The sequence below is a fragment of the Nyctibius grandis genome, chromosome 1 (assembly GCF_013368605.1).
Source record: "Nyctibius grandis isolate bNycGra1 chromosome 1, bNycGra1.pri, whole genome shotgun sequence".
Classification (NCBI taxonomy): Eukaryota; Metazoa; Chordata; class Aves; order Nyctibiiformes; family Nyctibiidae; genus Nyctibius; species Nyctibius grandis.
Genome location: NC_090658.1, coordinates 89,456,593 through 89,479,305, shown reverse-complemented (window position 1 = coordinate 89,479,305; position 22,713 = coordinate 89,456,593). Strand labels below are relative to the sequence as shown.

The 22,713-nt window shown below is 44.9% G+C and overlaps 1 protein-coding gene across 3 annotated transcripts in view; it reads right to left on the bottom strand.

Moving 5' to 3' along the window:
- Window positions 1-22,713, bottom strand: part of BACH2 (BTB domain and CNC homolog 2) — a 199,010-nt gene that overhangs the window by 10,100 nt on the left and 166,197 nt on the right. For all 3 annotated transcript variants that reach the window (XM_068413191.1, XM_068413199.1, XM_068413181.1), the window contains 2 exons: window positions 9,740-11,284; window positions 93-299 (listed from right to left, as the gene is read on the bottom strand). In XM_068413191.1, coding sequence (XP_068269292.1) covers window positions 93-299; window positions 9,740-11,284 — 1,752 coding nt within the window. The remainder of the gene's footprint in view (window positions 1-92; window positions 300-9,739; window positions 11,285-22,713) is intronic.

The following is a 22,713-nucleotide window of genomic DNA, read 5'->3' as shown; positions in this document are numbered from 1 at the left end:
GAACCCACTAACTCTGGACAGGAATTGCTGTTGGTGCCCTGCAAGCTGCAGTGCAAGGGCAAACGGGGCCACGGCGAAGGCACACAACTCACCAACTTGCGGATTTCACATTCTAGGTTCTGAATACAGTCCAGTTTCCTCTTGCGGCAGCGCTGAGCTGCAATTCGGTTCTTGCTGCGCCGGCGGACGTCGTGGATGAACTCGAGCTGCTCTGAGGTTAGCTTGTGCATCTTTATCATCATCTGGAAATCATTCCTTGGAAGATCTGTGATTTGATCAACAGGAAAAGGAAGTTTCACCTAAAACAAACAAATACAAGAGAAGAGCAGAGTCATTTTTTGCTTGCTGAATGCAAGCTGAACAACAGTGAACGGAAGGACGATTACCTATGCTGCCGCCCCCTAAATAAACAATACACCAAGTTTTACATTGAACAAGTTTTTAACACTCCCTTGTGGCACACTGTGGAGGTCCAGCTGGTAAGGATCAGATTATAATTGCACTGAAATCAGCAGTACAGATGAATCCCAGGTAAAAATTTCATCTTTCTAAAAAGCTCTAATAACAGATCTCCTTGCATTAGAAGAAGGCTCTGTCTACTAAGAGACACGGCCATTTGGAAACGGTGAAGTACCTCACTGCTATTAATTTCAAACTAGCTTCAAGGAACAGGCTATTACCGCAGCAGGAAATCTGTCTCTGCACAGCCTGCAGGACCGAAAGTTCGATTAGGTGTGAGGTTAAAAATGCAACCTGACACCTCAAGTGGATGAAAAATACCATATAGCAATTAGGAAAGGTTGCCTAATCAGCATTTCAACTGAGCAATACACCACAGAAGAAGAAAGGGTCAGAGGAGTGTGATGCAACACACCCTACCCTGCTAAAATGTACACATTTTGAAATAAAACAGTATTTGTATATTTTTGTAGATTGAAGAGCACCCAAGTTGCATTTCTTGAAAAAAAAACCCAAACAGCCTAAAACCTCAATTACTTGTAATAAAACACTTTTCCTTCGGGCCATGAACTGCCATCCCGTTTTGACCGTAGACCATGCAACAGTAGCTCCAGGTTCTGACTTCAGGAATTCCAACCATCTCTCCAACTCCTACTGATAATGCATTAAAGCAAAGCAAAACACAAAGCTCCTGACAGCTTGGAGCAACAAACACACACTGTCTCAAAACCTGAAGAATGGCAGATGTGCTAGAAGACTTTTGTAAGCTTTTTCTTCCCCAAACCTATCAGCTTGCTCAAATCAAAGTGAGCACCTCTCCCTACAAACCTTGTTTCACTTGTTCCTTGAGACTGGTAACATGACTATCAAAACAAATAATGTTCCTTGGTGGACTGTTGTGTTTGGTGTCAAATAAGAATCAGTTGACAAAGCTGATGGAGATGGCAACTGAATAACTCAATTGACTCCCTTTCTTTTTTTGAGTCATACCCACACTGCCCAAAAGATGGCAGTAAATATTTACATTTCTGTCCCCATTTGGTACAGTCATAGAATCATAGAATTGTTTTGGCTGCAAAAGACCTTTAAGATCATCAAGTCCAACCATTAACCTAGCACTGCCAAAATCCAACCTCTTGAACAAGGAGACTATTTTGCATGCAGGGTACCAAAGAAGATATGACTTCAGTTGCTCCAGCCAAGCAAAAGATACGGGTTGAAAAGGTTCCTTTGATGTTTAAAACACGGTTATAGTCTTCAAACAGTGCAATTTAATTATTTGGAGATAAAGAAAGTAACAGCACAGATTAGAAATAAATTATTTTCATCAAAGAGCTGAGTTTGTTTATGCAGAACAGTTTGCTGAGGACACAGGTACGCAAACACACAGCGGTGGCCTCTGGCACTGACAGTCATGGACCCTTGCTGGGCACCTGCACCTGCCAATAACCAGCTCCTTGCCTTGTTTATGAGCTTGCTTTTTTCTGCACTCTTCTGTCATTGCTCTGTGCATCTCCAGGCCTGGGCCACGTGAAATTCAGTGCAAACACCTACCACATCCTTTCAGACAGTTTCATGCCCTGAACATTGCCCCTCTGCCCCACGTGTCTAGGCACTGCTTTGTAACACACTACTTGACAGGTCAATTTAAACCAGCAAGAAACACCAAACACTGCCCCAATCGCCCCAGATTCCTGGCTTGTACACACAAAGGCTGACCTTAGGCACAGTGATGTGGACTACCTTGTTTACAGACTGCTAACTAATGACATGAAACCTGTTTGATTTCCCCTTCCTAGCCTTTGGACGGTCAACATAAACTCAGTGTCACCTGCTTTTCTCTCAAGCTTCAACCAGGGTCTGAAAACGAAAACAGCCTGTGCTTTCCTCTGAAAGGCACCACAGTTTCACTGCAAAAACAGTCCTTTCATGTTCCCAGTTTTTCCTTATTTTCTTAAGTCCAAAGCGGAAAGTGATGTTAACTTTATTTCTCCCTCCCTCTCCCTTTCAAAACATATTTACTTGCAAGGAGGAGATGTGCTTGCAGCTGGAATGGGAATGAAAGGGAAGCAACTTAAATCTGTCAGGCAGAAGTTGCTGAAGGGAAATGGGAAAATAAATAGAAACCGACTCATAAAAAAATGTAACAGATTGAAAATAAAACCATCTACACAGCAGGCCAGAGACTGCTATCAGTAAACCCAGCATAATCCCACTCCTGTCACAGGCAGCTCTGCGCAGGATTAAAAACGTGAAAGGGAGAGTGGAAGTGAGTCAGACTCATTTCCTTCACCATTCACAGCATTTTTATTGCCTGTCTCCCTCTCTGCAATTAGCTGTCAACCGAAAAAAAAACCACCAAGCCTTTGGCATGGACACAGTGAATAACTGCGCCGGGGTATTGCTGCAGTGAGAGGCTAATGGTGTTTTACATGGGCACAGGGAAAGACTCTCAGCTGGTATTTATCACAACAAAGCAGTAAGTCAATTTGCAAGAGCTGACGACTGTGCCATGGGTGAGATTCATCTGACCCACTTAGAGCTGTCTGAAATGACGGGTTGGGACTAGCTAGTGGCCAGGTCCCTACTGTTGGCATCGAGGACAGAGAGGCCTTTGGATGGCAATGCATCCCGCACGGCTTCTCCCTCCTCCTGGCTGCAGAAGGAGCAGAGATGAGACTTAGAAAACATGCTGCATCTTACAGTAGCTACAGTAGGTGAGAGAAACCTTACCTGAGGTGTCTGAAAAAGGACAGTCAATCTTTTCTAAGATGTGTAAAAAAAACCCAGCAAGTATGTTTTTTTTGTAAACTTTTCTTTCTAATAACTATGAATTTTATACAGGAATCAACTGTGTACTCTTCGGTTCAGACTATTTCAAATTAGAAATGTAAGTGGGATCCCTACTCCTTCCAGGAGTTACTCCAGCCAGAGCTAACCTCACAGAGCTCTGAAGTCTTCCCTATCTTTCCCTGCATTTTTACACCAACAGCAGAAGCTCTGTTTCCACCACGCAACAAATAAACTGGCACTTTCCGCCACTGCTGCAGCCTCTATTGCCCCGACTCTGGCTGATGCACCCCTGAGAGGACAGCCAACCCACCCTGGTGAAAAAGAAAACTTGTTTATGATTTTGCGTCATTTTTTCCCCCTGTATTAGCATTAGGATGCCAGTGTAAATGTCATTGCTTTGAGTGGCTAAGTAACAGCAGCAATCTAGACAGACAGGGACAGCCATTGACTCAGCACATGAAAGGCCCATATATAACCAATTAATTCCTTCAAGCTTCACTAGTTAGTGCCAGCTTGGATCACACACCAGTTACTGCTGTGCCGCTCATGTACTGTACTAGTTACTGCTGCTGCTGCTCTCCCCCATCTCTTTTTCTTTGGAATAAAGGAAAGGCACAAGGCTCTGTACTCACTCCCATTAAAATATAAATGCCAAGTGTTGGGAATTTCCTTACCTCATGAGTAACATTATCTTTTTCACTCTTTCTTTATATCTAAATTTCAACATCACCTTCCTTGAGCTGCCAAGTGCTAGTAAAGACAATGAACTTCCCAAGCCTGGCTTAACATCACAGTTACTAAAAGGATTCATATATTATCCACAAGAAAAAGTGATCATTATGTATTGGGCACGGGAGGGCGGAACTCAAGATACCAGCTTGACCTTTATAAATGGTTCAAAATCTTGGTCAGTTGCTCCACAGCTGTAAGAAATAAAACTGTCACCAAGCAACCTAGCACAGGGGCTGAATCATATCAATGCTTTTTTGATGTAGAAAGGGGTAATTTGCTTCACATAGAAGAGCCCAACACATTAATGCTGTTTTTCCTAGTATCTTCCTTAGCACGCAAGTCTGTCTTACACAAACGCTCACAAGGAAATTCATCCCAGGACAGGAATACATGTGTGTCCACCTGTGTTAGGGGCTCGACTGCATACACGCTATTTCAGGCACCACTTGTGGTGCCATAGAATAGGGACTTACCTGATTTCACTTGGACAGAGGCTATCTAAGAAGCACAAAGCCAACAGGCCACACTTTGTGTAAGAGAGAGGACAGGCAGGATACACTCTCACACATTTCCTCACCCTGCTGTCTACTGGCACAGGTAAAGCCTTCAAAGCACCTCTTCTTTTCAGGTGTCAACCACACCAAGATGGCAGAGGACTGCAAGAGGAGAATGGCGAGCCCAGGCAGCGAAGATCTACCATTGTGTCAACAAACCAGGTCTGAAATGGGCTTGATCAGCAGGTCCTACTGCAAACAGCCTGTCGTATCTGCCACAACACAATTGACGGCTATGTAGTTGCCTGGGGTCAACTCCAGCCTCACCTCCTGAGGGCCACGAGGGGTGTTTGGGTCAGCATATGCTGCCTGAGAGGGCACTGCTGTGCACTTAGTGGAGGCAGCCTAGGTAACCTTTTGATTTGCTACCAGCCTCAGAGAATTGGGGGAAGGGGCTAGTCCCATGGCTGAGGGCTTTAACCCAACAATCAGGAGATGTGGATGGAGTTCTCATCCATTAGCCCATGACTTGGACTTTTATTCAGATCACACACCACTGGCACTTAAAACGCCGGGCTGACCTCTTCCCGTTCACTGCTCGCAGTGTCCTCAGCTTCCAGCCCTACAAAGGGCATGACAAGACAATACTCCTGCCCATTAACAGGCTTTTCTGTGAACAGGGATAGCACAGAAACCCCGACAGAAGCCGTTGGTGCATTTGAGAAGGGTAGATCAGGTAGTGAATCGAGGGGGGATAAAGTGCAGTATTTCTCTGAAAAATCTGCTTTTGCAGAATAAATACAAGAACTGGAAAGAATCCTTCAAGAGCTCCACTAAAGGCTTCAGCTCAGGGCATAACAGAATTGACTGTAGGCTGCAATGAAATAATACAGTGTTTAAAAGGACCTTCCTGAAATTTCAAGCTTGTAATGGAAAACTCTCACTGTTGTTGTAATCCAGTAATTCTCTGCTATCAGCATGGATACCACTCCTACTGAAGAGAGGAAAGAAAACAAAACTGCCATGAAGTTTATCTTGCAAGACTGATGTTTGATGAGACTCCATTTAACCAGATGTTGCCAAACACAATTCCCAATGCTCTGCTGATGCTTTTGAGGATCCTGGTCAGAAGAGCATCCACCAGAGAAGAACGCAGAGAGTAACTTTCTCATTTTCAAATTTATAAACCTAGTAAGATCAGGAAAGCTGGGGTGACCGACCACTAAATTCTGGGGAGTAACTACATACAAAAGCAAGTTCACACCTTAACATGAATTTTCCTTCTTTGTCCTTCTTTCTGCGTAACACTCTTCACTGAGTAGAAACATTAAGCAGTGAAGAAGACTCAGCTTAGGTAATTCAGCACAGCTCCAGTAGATTTCTGTTAGTGTTTGGCTTACCCCCTTTTATTGGGGGTCTGACTTTGTCAAGCACCAGCAGATGAACAGAGAAAGGGTGGCTGCCTGTCACTTAACATGGAGAGTTTTGGACTCTCACTGAAGGTTATTTGCCTACAATATCCTCAATGGTCCAATTGCATTAGCTCTGCCTTTATGAAAATTTCCTCTGAAAAGTGAGTCACTAACCCAGGTGGGAAATTCTTTTGAAATATAAATGAAAGACACATTGAACGCAGTTCTCCAGATAGTAATAGTTCTGGGAAAACTCCACCTCTTACCTACTCCTACTCTTGTTTATTCTTTTCCTAAGAAAACTCACCCATCAAATTATACTGAGCTGAGATTTCTTTTTAACTGGTTTAGCAATACAATATTTTTTGCAAGTCTTCTAGTAGAAAAAAACCCATAGATACTTGCTAAAGAAAATGAATATCAAGAAAAGTAGTTGTGCTGAAGTTTCTGTTCCTAAGTAGGTTAACAGATTGACAGACTACTTCCTTCTCAACAATTCATTATTTCAGGGCTTATTGTTTTGTTGTTGCTATTTTAAGCAGGATTATCAGAACCTGCTTGCAAGCACTGAGCCTAAGTCTTCTCTCTAGTATTATATCCCAAGAATTGGGAATTTAACAACCTGTGGAGGCCTGAGGGAGCTGGGTGAAAAGAGCAACACAAACTGTTAAATGTTTCTGTAAAGTCCCAGCAGATCAAGTAATGGCCCCATTCCTGCAACTCCATAACACAGGGATACCTCACATTGCACTTGCTGCTTCTATCATGAAGACTTAAGAAAGGGAAATCTCAGAAGATTCTGGGTGACTCCCTTAGCAGGAAGAAAAATGAAAGGCAAAGACACCCCAGAGAGGATTTACCAGCTATGTTATGGGGACCTCCACCTCCTCTGACACTTGCACCCCTGTACAGGACAAGGAGGCTGGCCACAGAGCAGGGTCACCTTCACCCACACGGCATTCATGCTGAGCCCTAGCACCAAACAATTTGGGTGTGTGCTCCTGAATGGCATCTGTCTGCGGGAAAGCAGAGTGCCCGAAAAAAGCAGGGAGAAGAAACCTTTTACCTACTTCTCACACAATCAATACACCAGCAAATGACGTTTTGTGACATTAATTCTGGAACCGACAGAACTCTGGGACCCAAATCAAGACCAACAAGGTCCAAATTCCAGGGGAACTGAGCAGCTCTGTGAGATAACCAAGGGTCAGAGTCCACCAGGCTTATTCCCATCAGGTCATCCCACCCAAACAAAAGCCCACGCGCAGCAGGAGAGCCTGCGCGGCCACTCTCCAGAGGGGCGAGTGCCTGCGTGTTGCCCCCAGCTGTCTTATCAGGAGCTTTTGGACGAGAAGCCCAGCAAACACTGTGTGATCTGATATGACAGTGGGAAAGGGACCCATCTGGGAAGTCGTCAGGACAGCAAGGGCAAACCAACAATTTTGGGAATGGAGAGAGATTCCCATGCAGCTAAGGGGAGGCGAAGGACAGAAAGCAGTCCATTTCAGACGGCTGTGAGTCCCTCCTGCTGTTTTAATAGCAGCTAAACTGCTAAAAGTAGGTAGAGCGACTTATAGGAGAACTTCCTCCTGCCATTAGGCATTTTCTGCTGCCTGGTTTAACATATCCTTCACTGAGGTTTCCACAGCAGCAGATCTTGCAGGATCGCAGGATACACACCCCAAGACCGCTGTATAAATACCACATTGTTTAATGAGGCTGCAATGCCCTTTCTTGTACTGGCAACAACCTTTACAAATTCATTTTTCACAAAAAATCTGTACCGAAGCACTGGTGTGATCTGTTTACCCTTGGCTTGCTCAGGATAGTGCAGTGCAACCTCATGGAGCATTAATTTCCTCACCACATTTATGTCTAGTAGTCCTAATGAAAATGCCCTGGGAAAAAAAAAAAAAAGAAAAGAAAAAAGAGCTTTATCAGCAGGCCCAGGGAGAAAACTTGCTCAGTACAGTGCAGAAAATCTTCCTAGGAGGAAACAGTGGCAAAACCAGGAGCAGAGCAAACCCTTCCTAGCTCTGCCCCAGAGCCAGACATGTCTGCCTGCCAGCAGCACACTGAGATGGCCTCCCGTAGCCCACCTGCTTGCTCCTCTCATGATCGTTCCTCCTTGCATCTACGCTCTCCTGCACATATTCACATACTTTTTTTTGGAAACCACCACCAGTCTCCTATAACCTCATTTGACTCTTTTGGGCTCATTTCTGCTGCAGTATCTCCAATTAGCCAATTACGACAGCTAATTAGTCATCAAACCCCAAAAGGCTAACCTCCTGCCCTCTTCGCTGCCTCATGCTGGGCATTAGCCCTTGCTGAGCAAGCAGTACACGTTCCCCTTGGTCCCACTTCCTGCTCCTGTCCACCCCTCGTAAAGGCAGGACTTCACAGAGTAACCTTGGTACGGCCAAGCAGAGCAGTTCTGCCCCAGGGCTTCCTGAACGAGGTCCTACGGACAGTATCCCAGGCAGCCTCCCAAGGAGACTCCTTACCCTTCTGCAGCTCAGGACACAGGGACAAACAAGAACTGTCCTCTCAAAACCACTGGTACAGCATGACAGGGATTAGGACACCAGAGTCTCCCCAGCCTTTCCTTCGAACCAAGCAACCAACTAAAAGAACCACCCACATCTGCCTGAAGGTATCTTCCAGAGCCTGGGATATAGCTGAAATAAAGATTGAGGGATAAAAGAAAGTTCACTCTTTTCATCCCTAGCCCACCATAAGCCCACCTGGTTCTGTCCTGGGTGCTCACAGCATGTGAACCCCCCAAACTTGCACTCACTGCTCCCCATGCTAAAGCACAAGCTCAGTGGAGCACTTCAACATTACTGGAGGAGCCAGACACGTCATTTCTCCCTGACGCTCTCCAGGCCATGCAGTTTCCTAATCAAACTCTATGAAAACATCCAGTCTTTTTTCAGTTTCTGGGCTCCACAATGCATCTCCATGATTTAAATGCTCCCTCAAACTAGTGACTTTACACAGGCATTTTATTCAATCACAGTTAGCCAGTTATCACTTCAGCATCTCCAGCTGTCCCATCTCTAGTTTTAAAGTTGGCCCTCCTTCTCCTCCCTCTCATGGGAGAGCTGCACAGAAATCTGTCCTCCTCCTGTTTTCCTAACAGTCCTGCAAATTAAAGGATAACTTCTCTTCAAAACCATTTATGCAATGGCTGCTAGAGCAGGAAACATCATCTCAGTTGTCACTTAATAGAGGCAAAAGCCATCACCTATGTGTGTGACACACACACAGAGGGAAGATGACTGGAACACTATTCCTGCAGCTGAGGGTGGCCAGCTATGCAACTGTTCAAGTCATTTCACACCTCTTTCTCCTCCCACTCTGTCTGCCTCCTCTGCTCAGGCTGTTAGCAATATACAGCAGGGGCTCTTGGTGCAGGCCACCCGACCCTTGGTGCCAGTGAAGGCATGGCCTGAGGTTGCTCCAGCAGAAATAACAAGTGGAGCTGGAATCATCTCGGCAAACTAAGCATGAGGAACGGTGCTTTGCTCCGCGGGCAAGGGAGGGAGGAGGACAGGACACTGCTAGCAGACTCCTAAGCACATCACACATCAACACGCTCTCATCATTCAGCAGTTTGCTATTGCCCCATACCCAAAGTCTGATAAGCGTCAAACACCTCGGAGGTCAAGCAGACCTATTTACGTGAAGTCAACCACGTGCACTCAGCTGATGTGGGAATAAACAGAAGTTACTCTTTGCCTCTATAAACAAAGAAAGGGCTGGAGAAATGCCAAGTCATCCGAGAGAATCAAGGAGCGATTAATTGGGCCACAACAACTGCAATATATGTACTTAAATCCCTACCTCATGCCCTCTGTCTTGCACAGGACATGATTCACTGTCTGCTTCTGAGAATGACCCAGACTCATCGCTGGAGTTTGTTCCATAGGATGGCTCACATTTAATCTGGGCTCGGACCGGGTTGTACAATCCATCCCCCACCACGCCAGGTTCCTGGTGCTCAGGCGCCAGGAATCGGGGGCCTTGGGAGCAAGGGGAAGAGGAGAGCTCACAAAGACGCAGACTGCAGGGAGAGCCACCGCTGCCGTCCTCTGCATACGAGTAGGAAGAGCATGAGCTGGAGGTCCTGGTTCTGGTTTCCAAAGGAGGAGAGCGAGGGCAAACTTTAATTGGCACCGGACAGCTGGTGTTCGGTCGCATCCTTCCCGGCAAGTGATCAGCTGTCAGTCCACTGTGCGAATAGGTCTGAGAGCTGGGGAGAGACTGGCTACTGCCAGCCCACAGACCCTTTGGCACAGTCTCAGTGAGGTCTTTGTCCAAGCTGCTCACACCAGAATATGAATGCACTGAAGTGTTTACTTGGTCACAAGCGTTTGAAGAGAATATAACACTCCTCCTGTCCAGTTCCCCTTCTTGCTTACAGAGAGTTTCAAAGCCGGGCCCCCTGAGTGGCGATCCCACGGTGAAGTTGGAAGCATCCTTCTGCATGGCATGGGACTGTCCATAGTTCCCTGCGAAAGGGACATAATCAGTTTTGTGGTCACCCTGAGTTGTCCCTTTTTCAAAAGGGCATGCTGGACTCCTGCCAAAGTGCTGTTGGGACGTGCTGGGGAAGCCAACCAAATCTATGCTTTTTGTTCTGTTGAAGAAAGACCGCAAGCAAGAAGGAGAGGACCCACTTTTTGGCCTGTCGATGCAAGTGGGGCTTGGCTGTTTCCTGTCCATTTCAACATCCCCTTCTTTATCCCTGATGTCAGGTTCATCTCCAGACAGGCAAAGTGTGATGCTTTCTTCATCATTCTCTTCATTCTGAGGCTCGCTTTTTATCTGCCCCACAGCAAGTCCTGATTTGAGGCCATTTCCAGAGCTCTCTTCACTGAATGTGCTTGCAAAACCTGAGGTACTGATGTGTGATGTGTTGTAGACATTCTTGGTACAAGCAAGCTGGTATTTCTTGTATCTGGGGTACCGTGTTACTGCATCTTTGTCCATATTGTCCTTGCTGTCTCTCAGCATGTCAGAGTCAGGCAGCATCCCTTCGCCTTTGTCTGCTCCAGCAACAGTGGTTTCAAAATTGAAGGGCTCTTGGTGCATCCTCTCTCTTGGGCAAGATATTTTTGATGTCTCCGATTCCATCGTCTCCTCCTCGTCTCCATCCGAATTCTCCTCATCGTGCATGCGCTGACAGGTGGTATCTTTTTTGCACAGGAACAGGCCATCTTCATTGTTCAGCAGCTGCGTCTGAAGGAAGCTGAAGCAGGAGTCCTCCAGGTTGTGCATGCGCAGGAATTCAGCGCAGTGGATGACCTCCTGGATGTTTTCTCTGCTGAGCAACAGCTTAGCAGTGTAGGCAAACTGTAACAATGGACCAAATCCCCTGACAGTGACCTGCAAAAAAAGAGAGGGAAATTGTCAGGATTACCATCACTACTTGCTATCATCCCAAGTCGTTCATTATATAGTTAGATAACCTAACAGATCTAGCATCCAGAAATAAACACTGCTCAGTACCAGTTATTAGTTTATCAGGTCAGCAACAATGCTACATCTGGTAACTAGCACTGCTCCCTTTATGTTGCTCTTGTACATCATTGTACAGGTTGAGCTGAGCATTATTTTTACCAAATATCTTGAAGACCTATGAACTAAGCCTCTGCTTTAATAAAAGACTGAAAAAACAGGCTGGTGGGGATGCTGCTAATTCTTGGAGGGATCTTATTTTAACCGTGATGCAGCCCACCACCCTGAAAGTACTAATTCAAATTTGATTCTTCTGCCCCAATGGAAGCCCTGGTGAACAGCGGTTTCAAGTTTAAGATGCTCCTTAAATACCAAAAGTGTTTTGGGAAGGAAACATTCAATATTATAGAAAGATTCAACAGAAAACATCTTTCTGCCTCTTTCAAGAGCAAACTGGTTTCTTTTTTTCTTCTCAAATTTTTGCTAGCCATTGCTGAATAAATAATAGGTAAGTACTGATTGCACAGCTCTTTTCTCCATCCCATGGAGATTATTGTCCTCATATTGTTCCTGATTTTAGTGAGTCTAAGGTACAGCTAACAGGAAACAAATCCATATTCATAGTTCAAGTGACACAAACCACTCTGAGTCCCACCTCAGTACTTAATTTTCCACCATTTTCTTTGTAGAGAGAGTAACAACTGTTTCCAGGTCTGAGTTAGGCACCACTACTAGTCTTTTTTTCTCATCATACCATCTATATTTTACATTCACATATCATATATTAAAACATAAACACTTCCTTCCCCCAGATTTTTTACAGTGATATCTTCACACGTAACTATCAAACAACTTGCTAAGCCACGTGGTAAGCTATAGCTATTGTCTATTTTTTGACCAAAAACGCACTGGCACTAATTTCTGTTGCACTTTTTCCCCCAATGGGCAGGGAACAAAGGTACTGGAAAACTCCTACTCTGCATGAAGCAACTAGAGGCTGCTTCAAAATCAGGGCTCACCATCAAGGATAAAGGTTTCCCCACAAGAAGGAGAAAACTTCAGTGGTTTGGCCAGTAAGGTGAGATTTGGGAGACCATAACTCAATTTCCTATTGCACCAGCCACCTTCTACATGACCCTGGCAAGCCACTTCAGTCTCAATTCACCAAGACACCTTCTTGCCTTGCTTGCAAGTGGTATTCACAAATCTGAGTTCCTTGTGCTTTGCATACCAAGGAAAGGCATCTAGATAGGATTCAGAGCAGCCAAACACCTGCACGCATATGTGAGGTTGGGATGCCCAGCCTGCGACCTCCTTCTGGCTCTAGGTGTCTCTGGTAGGTGTTCCCAGCTCAGTTTCTTCTTTTAAAACAAACCAGAAGAGGAAGCACTGCTGTCCCCGTTTATAAAATAGTCCCCCCTCCAGAAGAGGGACCCAGAAAGTAGGAGAACAGGTCCCTTCCCCAGGCTTTAGAGATTCAAACTCGCATTTCCCAGCTCCTCAGAAGGATACCCTATCCAGTAGGTATAGGATACCCTGAAGGTGAGCTGCTTTTCCCTGTCCATCCAATTGAATTAACTCCACTGAGCAAGAAGCTGTTCAAGAGGTCAGTGAGACATCAGACCATGAATTTGTGATGGTCTTATTCATGATTAGCATAAATCTGAGTGAATACTTTGGTTCATCCCAATGAAAAGCCTATAAATTCCCTTCACTGCCTGAGGACCAGTGTTAGAGCTCCCAGATTTTTATAGAAAATCCCGACTTCCAGAGACAAGCTTTTGTTATTCATAGATCTGCACTTGTGATGCTGGATTATGAAGACAGCACAAGTGGTGCAGACTTTGATGGAGAGAAAAATATTTTAAAACACCTCTAAAATTGCTCCCAATAGCTTTACCATACATAATACTACTGCTGTATCTGCTATTTTAAGAAACAGCGCATTTTCATGCACATACTTACACACTTGCACATTCCTGTTTTACAATATGCCTCTGGTAGAGAATTGCCTAGATTTACAGCTGGCTATTAAACTGATCTCTGCTTTATCCATGTTACACTTTCTGCCTATTTGTTAGATTATCAGCTCACCAAAGGCCTATCTGCATTTTATCTATGCAGCATGATTAACAAAATTGCTCGAGAACTTAATGAGCTACTTGCAGGCTGATGTTTCTCTTTGATAAGATCTTCAGTGTGGGGGCTTACATATTCCTACACATCTTGTAAGCTCCACAGCAGCGTGGGTCTGTAGGAGCAGCCATAAATACCAGCCATAAATACCATCTGGGATTTTTGGGTCCCTTTTGATGAGGAGGGACTCTGGAGCACACAGCCAGCTCTCCTGGCAGTTGTGTCACTTGGCCACTAGGTGGGATGACTGGAAAGCAAATTAAAATAATTTTCTGTGCTGGGCCAGGGTTTCACCTGCCTGTCCGCTGCCCCAGCACAAGCACACTGCTGAGCCTCGGGCTGACTCACACCACACCACAGCAAGGCTGTCTCCCACGCTGACTCAGGTTTTTCCTCCCAATAAACCACCGTGACAACAAACAGCAGCAAGGCAGCTGTTACAGCTGTTCTGCGCTGGATGTATCAGAAGCAGAGCCTGAGACTGAGACTTGGGCTCCCCACGATGCTCGGCAGATGCCTCAAGTGAAGGATGATGAAAATGCTGGTCAAACATGCGCCTTGACCTCCTTACGAGATCTCACCTGGTGACACAACTTTCCCCACTCTCACAATCTTCAGATCCAGAGGGGGAAAGTTTCTTTTCAAGCACTCAGTGCTTGTCATTGCCCTCAGGGAAGAATCTCTCAAGTGCCAATGCTTGAAACTGCACAAACAATAACTCTGGTAACAAATGGATGCAAAGCTTGCTGCCAAGCGTGAAAGCCAGCACAATCTCTGTTGCCTGAAGCTGTCTAAATATTGATTTGGCTCCCGTGGTGGGTCCCCTGCCTCAGCCCCACCAGCTTTGGGACCGCCTGCATCTGATGCATTCTGGCAATAAGGCTGGAATCAAGGCGCTGGAGTGTGGCTGTGAGCACTGCACATTGGGAAAGAAAAGGCTTTGAAGCTACGTGTATTACCATCACACATGCATTTCTGTAGGAAAAGGTAAGAACAGTCTTTCAAAATGATTTGACCTGACTGATGCACCCCAGTGAAAAAAGTTAGTGAAACCAAGTTGATCTGCGTTTGCAGAAGGAAACAGATAATTTCTCTGATATAACAGTCTCTATTTACATGTGAGAGAGACCATTGCTGGATGGGTATAACACATGCCAGCAGCAATCTCAGTTTATTTTTTTCCCCTCCTGTAAATAAGATGCCATATGTCCAAGATTTGTTTGCTTTCAAACCTTATTTTCCATGTAAATTAATGTTCAAGTAGGCAGGTCAATTTGTGGGAACCACCACTGGGCACCTTGTCCAAGCTCATATGCCAAGTCTCTGCTTCCCTGTCCTTCGATCATTTGCCTTATTCCAATTCCTACTCATTTCTATTGTTTAAATGGAGTTGAGTGGCTGCAAGAATACCAGGCAGAGAAAAGGTAAAACGTACATATAAAACAACAATGCCCACACAGACAAGAAAAGCAAAGCAAAGATCTCAGCTTCTTGGAGGCTTGCTTTCCCTTATCTTTCAAGACAGGCCAGGAGAGGACTTCTCTTGTGTACTTGAAACATGTCAAACACCCTGCCAAGTCTAAGGATGAGTCACTTTATTTTGTCTTGCTGCTGTCCCCAGCTGGTCTTGTATGCATTAAAACCCTTCTGCACACCTAGCACACAGAGGACATGGGTACTGCAGCCCTGCCTAAGCCATCTGGCACATCTTCTTGCTCTACAGCAATCAAAGAGATCAAGCACCAGGGGTCCACGTCCAGCTCCTGCCTCTGCCATGCTGCCACAGTTACACCACGCTCAGCACGTGGTATGGAGGGCTCAATTTAGTGTTGTGGCAATAACAAGCCTGACCACTGCTAAGGTGAAAGAAAAGAAAGTTCTCCAGCCCTTTATCTGCCGCTTGTCTTTCAGATTGAGCTAGCCAAGCCAGGGGACGTGTTTTGTATGTCCATGCCCTCATGAGTTTATGACACTGAGGGACAGGCTAGAGATAATGCAATGATATAATCACTGTCAAAAGAGTTGTTAATCAGCGTTAGCCATGTTGAATTTACCAGCAAAACACAGACAGCAGCCCTGCAGAAAATAAGCATGTGAAATCTATTCTAGTTGAGTTCAACACTGCTTTTCTCCTTACAGAGTCCTGTGGAGTGCAATACTCTGGTTAGTTTTAATTGATTTAATTGACCAGACTTCCACTACTTCCTTTGGGAGATCATTGCCAGACTCTACTTAAAACCTCCTTGTGAGGAAATCTTCCTTCCCTTATTTTCCTCCATCACCTCTCATTATATTTCCTCGATGCATTCCAGACAATGCTTCTTACTTCTGGAGAAAAAGCTGGATCATTGTTATACTCTCTTCCCTTCTTTTTTGATTGGTATTATATGATTAATGAAAAACTGGCTAATTCAAGGAAAATAATATTGATCACTGTCAGATGGGAGAATAAGAAGCTGAGACGAGAGTCAGCAATAAGAAATACTAGTAAAGAAGGTGGCATTACAGATGCAAATATAGCATGTTTTTAGCACAGCGTTTTTCTAGTACTGGGCACACACTATTCTAAAATTAGGAGGAGGGTTAGCTCACTTCCGCGTTAGGAACATCGTATTTCCATAAGGGACTTCTAGGGTAGGAATTCTATTTTAAATGTAGTTGTACGCACACCCACAGGCACCACGGGAGATAGAGCACCCTGGGTGAACTCTCTCTGGCTTCCCGTTGTATCGGGTCTCCTCCATGACGGCCGATCAAGCATGCTGTGGAGGCCTCCGCGCTGTTTTGAACACACAGGACGTGGCCTCAGAGCACATGCAGAGGTCTGACATTTCTGTGGATGGGCTGGACTCGCTGTGCGCTGCAGAGTTCATCAGCGTATGCTCATTAGCTGGCTGCCCAGACTCCCAGATGTCTCAAAATCCCAGACAAATAGACAAAATCCTCCAATTCTGCACAGACAGTATTTCTTATGGGGGGTGGGGGGAAGGTTATTTCCAAAGGAAACATGGATGTCTGGTAACCCTGCTCCAAATGGCATCTATATGAAAAGCTGCATCTGGAGCGGGGAAGGTCAACCCCTGAAAAATGCTAGCAAATCTGAGTTCAGTTTAAAGAGGGGAAAAGTGATTAAGGGCAAGGAAAGATCACTGTAAACATGTAGGAATGTAAAACTTGGCAAGGCAATATCTAAAATGGAGCAAGAGAATATTTACAGTAATTTGATGCATACTAACATCAAGAACAGAGAAGAATTGCCTAGTTTGCCATGGGGTGCTACTGCCAATTGCAGCGAGAAGAAACTGAAGAAATGAAAAACGTAGGGTCTTTTTCATGACTCTTAACCTAACAGCGAATTCAGTGCCATCTTGGAAGGCTTTCCAGGGAAGATGATGGATACTTTATGTCTGAGGACAACCTTGATCTGGCGAGGTGGGCTTTGATAGTTTGGCAGGCTTTTCCAGCCCTAATTTCTGTGTTAATAAGGGCACAGTGCCAATGACCTTCTATAAAACAGCACTGAAGTTCAACAGCGACTGTATATGCAACTGTTCCTTTTCAAATAAAGCATACCTGGGGCATGTCAAAGAACAAGCTCACCAGTGGCAGCGTGGGAGGGCAGAGCCCCCTCCTGCCCTCCAGGGATACAATGAGATCTGCAGAACATTAGTTGATAAATCCCACCGAACTGGGGGTAAATTAGATGGTCAGACCTTCAGACCCACTGAGAACGCAGAAGTCCTGATGGAGCAGCACAGCATAGATTATTATCTTTATGCATTTGAGTAGTCTTGCTGAAGACAATAGGAGTACTGATGGGTTTTCTGTGAAGCATGCAAGCTGCTTGTAGGATTATGGATTATATTTTTAGTATTTTGATTTTCCGGTTAAATTCATCACCAGGCACCTAGAAAGAGTTAGAAACCCCTCATCTCTGATCTCCAAAAATCGATTTAATTATTAAGCCATTTTGCAGGGAAGGAAGAAAGGAAAATTGAATCAAATTTCACATGCTGAATATCTAATCCCAATCTAAATATTAATTTAAAACAACTGCACAGAAACATAGAAGAAATATGACCGTTTCTTGCAGAACCCCAAATCAATCCGTTATTCGCAGATTGTTTTGTAGCAGGCCTACTGTGGTACCCATTTTGTTAACATTTTAGTGCTGCTAGTGCAGTCTAAAGGCATGTGCGGAGACCTTTTAAATCCATCTCAGCACTGAAGCTTGTCTAATAAGCCCAAGTATGTAGCAAACAAACTACTAACTTCTCACTCAGCCAGCGTGTTCCTAACACTACAACTTATATAATCAAACACATGCGAGAAATAGGAGATAAGATTAGTGACAGTTAACTGCTGCTATTTTTTTTCCACAGCCTGAAGAAGGTCTCTGGGATTAAATATTAACTCTAATCTTATTTGCTAAAATTAGCACACACTGTATTCTTTTTCTCTTACAGCCAATTGCAAGTATAGCGCAGAAGTTATTTTCAGAGTGTAATCTGATAACCAAAATCAGTCACCAAAGCTGTTACTCCATTAAGAGTTAAGAGTCTTCCTGGTTATTTACTTAAGTTATTTTTACTTGGGATGGTGAAGCCTGGCAGATCCTGGTTTTCCTAGCTTGAGCTTATTTGGTTTTGGAAAACTCTCTAAAAGATTCAAATATATTACCAGGCTCAAACAGGTCAGTTGCATGTGCAAAATCAACGGCACTAGGCATCCCTGTTTCTCTCTCTATGTGCATAAAGTAAGCTTGCACACAGTCAGGAATTGTTTTGAAACCGTGATGCTTTTACACAGGGTGGGAACACGCAGAAGACATGATAAGACATGATAAACGGCAGAGCACTTACAATCATAGAATCATAGAATGGTTTGGGTTGGAAGGGACCTTAAAGATCATCTAGTTCCAACCCCCCTGCCACAGGCAGGGACAGCCTCCACTAGACCAGGTTGCTCAAAGCCCCATCCAATCTGGCCTTGAACACTGCCAGGGAGAGGGCAGCCACAACTTCTCCAGGCAACCTGTTCCAGTGTCTCACTACCCTCACAGTAAAGAATTTCTTCCTAAGATCTAATCTAAATCTACCCTCTTTCAGTTTAAAACGGTTACCCCTCGTCCTATCACTACTTGCCCTTGTAAAAAGTCCCTCTCCAGCTTTCTCGTAGGCCCCCTTCAGGTACTGGAAGGCTGCTGTAAGGTGTCCCCGGAGCCTTCTCTTCTCCAGGCTGAAGAGCCCCAACTCTCTCAGCCGGTCTTCATAGAAGAGGTGCTCCAGCCCTCTGATCATCTTCGTGGCCCTCCTCTGGACTCATTCCAACAGCTCCATGTCCATCTTATGTTGGGGGCCCCAGAGCTGAATGCAGTACTGCAGGTGGGGTCTCATGAGAGCGGAGTAAAGGGGCAGAATCACCTCCCTCAACCTGCTGGCCATGCTGCTTTTGATCAGCCCAGGATATGGTTGGTCTTCTGGGCTGCAAGCGCACATTGCCAGCTCATGTTGAGCTTCTCGTCAACCATCACCCCCAAGTCCTTCTCCTCAGGGCTGTGCTGATGGTGGGGCAAGTGCCATAAAGATGGCATAAACAGCTGGCAGATTGACACTCATTTTATTAATTATGTCAGCGTTCGACCGCACGTGACTCACGGGTGGAGCACGAGAATTAAAGCACCCGCATAGCTGGCGTCTTTCCAAATCGAATTCCCTGCAGTAATGGCCCCAACTTCAAAGTGTTCTCAAAAATTGTGGCCCCTAAGCCTGGGGCCAATAATGTCAGATTAACCGAATGGGGAGACAGAACCAGAAGACATCTAAGAAATAAAAAAAAATAAATTCAGAGAAATAAAAGCAGAAATAAAGTATCTCTGATCAAACTGTAATGCTTATCTCAATCCACGACTTCAAGTTTCATTTAATTTTAGAGTTCTTGAAGTCCAACTGAAATTCTTTTGCTCTTTGGAAAGTGAGATTGGTTTCAAATCAGAATGAAGAATTTACTTTTGGAAATCCTGACAGCAGCCCTGGGTGTTTTCAGCATCCTTCCCATCCCTGAAAATTTTAAGGGGAAATTAATTTGCTGAATTTGCCACAACTTTCAGAAAATACACTATTTATTGAGAAGGAAGGCAGAAATCACCAGGCATAAGCCTCAATACTTTGCTGCCAACACATTTTAGTGCAGGAAACAGAAGCCATCTTTACCAAACACAGATGAATATGCTTGCAAAACCGAAAGGCCACAGGACTGGAAGATCCAGTGCTTCTCCATAGCAGGGATGCACCACGTGGATCACATCTACTCCAACCATCAGTCTCTGGCAGACATCCCCTGATACACCCCATTGGGCAGCTCTGGCTTTTACCACCCGCAGCAGTTTGCTGAGCACAAGGGAACATTCACCTGCATGGCCACTCCTCCAGGCCACAGCTCGGCATGGGAAGCTCAGCAGCCAAGGGAGGCAGGTCTGTGTGGAGGCAAGGGGCTGCCGGTGGGGCAGCCATGCTGGCACCAGGGCACACCTCTCTCTGCCACCCCACTACAGTGCAACACCCTCGGCAAAACAGTTCTCAGACTGGAGGGGGGGAACTTCTTACACCCCTGCAAGGAAACCTGCAACGTGATACCTGTCAGAGCCCTTATTTTAAAACCTCACTCAGTAACTTGTACTGAAGTCAAACACAAGTTTATTAAATCATGAAGAGAATACTGCCTGTAATACTATGCATCAAACTGGAGGAATGACAGTTGAAGTGCCACTGTTTGGAGAAAATACCTTAATGAACTTCAGCAGAAAGAGACAAATTTTTCCTAGCTAATTACGTGTTTTGGGGTATGTTGTTGATGTTAGAGGCTGCCCAGGGCGTAACTGGAGAACACAGACAATTCAAAATCATGGCCAAGAGAGTACCTGCAGGCAAGCATAGGTGACAAAAGCATGGAGGAAAACTTTCAGGCTGCTCAGGTCCAACTCTGGGTGGAGGTGTTGGAAAGAAAATTTGAGACAAGGATGCTTCAAATAACTTTATCTCCCAAGTAACAACCTGGCTACGACATGACTGAATCAACAAAGAACACATAAAAACCAGTGGCACTAATTAGCAGTTTAAACACTTAGGCATGAACTGGAAGACAAAGCAAAGGGAAATACAGCTGTGATATCTGGCAGTTTGCAATACATTTGTTTTTCCAAGGCAACTTGCACCTTAAGAAACCTGGAACACAGTAACGAAGGATGACACAGGAAGGTGGCTCAGCAGAAATGCTCCCTTCTCTCCCTGGTGCCTGTGCAAGCCATGCTGAAACTGGTGGGGAAGAAACGAGCAGAAACAAACAGATTTTAACCCAAGAGCATCATCAGAATTAAACTGCAAGCTGTAATTTAAAATTAAAATCAATCCTGTATTTTGCAAAAGAAAACTAAACTGACCCTCAGATTAAAAAAGAAAAAAAAAAGAAAGTGTTGAGTGGTGAGGAGGGGGAAGGAAGGAGTGGGAAAGCTTCCACAGAATATAAATTGCAAGAGAAGAAAGATCTGTTTAGGCGCATATCATCAGCCAAAGTGGGGAGAAAAAGGGAAAACAAAAAGCAGTTTAAGAACTTCTAGAATGAAAAGAGAAACTCTAGAAGCCTCCAAGTTACATTAGGAAATATCAAAATAGGTGGGAAAAGAAGACACATGTAGAAATTTGCTAATTCACAGGGTGCTTAGAGGAATGGTTCAGAGTTTCCAAAGCTGCAATTAATATACAAGCAAACACAACAATACCGAAAAATTACAAAGACCCATAAATTACATGAAGACTCCTCTTTCCCAAGCACAGCAGAATTTATTTATGTGAATAAACTATATAATACAGTGTATTAAATACACAGTGCATTAAATACACTGTAATTACTTTATAAAAACAAGGAATACTTCACAGCAAGGCATCTCATTACAAGCCCTACTATCATACTTTGCATAGCGTAGGAGAGGAAGAAACAGGCTCTGTTAGATATGATTTAGGAAAACACAAGGCTGCACTCTAAGAGAACTGAATCGGAAGACAAAGGAGCTGGAGAAGAGGCAGGCTCAGGAGATAGGGCTGGACAACATCCAATGCAGCTCACAGATGCTCTGCTGTGATTTTCACAGGGCTGACGATACCAGCGCTTCCAGAGCTGCCTGTGACCACACACCGGCACGGCACAGCACATAAAATCACTGGCATCCTTACGCCAGGGTAGCAGAAAGCGCAGCCCAGCAAATACTGTAACATTTAAAATCCAGAGATGCTTTGGCTGGACTGTGGAAGGAACTGAAAGTCAAAGACTTTACTATTGTGTTTCACGAGGTAACCAGGCAATTATAATTATCAACTGGTATGCTGAAACCCTGTATAAATATCCCAGCTTCCTGCAGGCATCGTATTTTTAAAACAAAACCTGCCAAATGCAGCATTTGTTCCAGTTTTCCTTCCCCTCCTCCCCCGCCTTGCCTTTTAATTTCCGGTATTTGGACACGCAATTTTTCTGTGTTCACCTTGTTTTTGTTCTTGCAGAGCTACAACAGATCTGATGATTATGGTGGCTTTTGTTCCACTGCTTGGCATCCACATTTAATCAATGACGTCCGCTCAGCTCAGCAAAGTGGGTTTGCAAGGAGAACCAGCCACTGCTGAGCTGGCAAATTTGGTTCCCTCTCGTCCTCCACAAGGAGCAGTTAACTTCTCCTGTTGTGGCCCAAAAGGTTAGCTAGGCTCCATAAATCCCACCAAAACAAAAATTGGAGGCATTTGCCTTCTTGCTGAGATGTCCTATCTGCTGTGAGCAAAGTTAAATGGTTCTTTTAGTCCCTAAAGGAGTGCAGGCTCAGCAGGAGCACCCTGCGGCAAAGTGGTTGAAGGCAGGGAAGGACGGGAAGGACAGGCAGTGGCATCCCAGCACAGCCATAACCCCATGCCCTGCTCTGAACTGTCCCCCAGGAATTGACTTCCCCCTTTCCGCTTCATACACGAGATTTTTAAGATTTACCCAGAAAGCAAGGGGTAGAAAATGCCACCTGCCCTAGGAGCCCTAGAAATACTTTCCACATAGAAAAATGATGGCATTTCCAGCTTGATATGTGACTTCCCTGCCCGGGGGAGGTGGAAGTGGGGACTTTACAGCTATTTGTGTGTATGTGTGTGTCTACATATGCTCACGTGCACCCACCCATGCTAGTGTGAGAA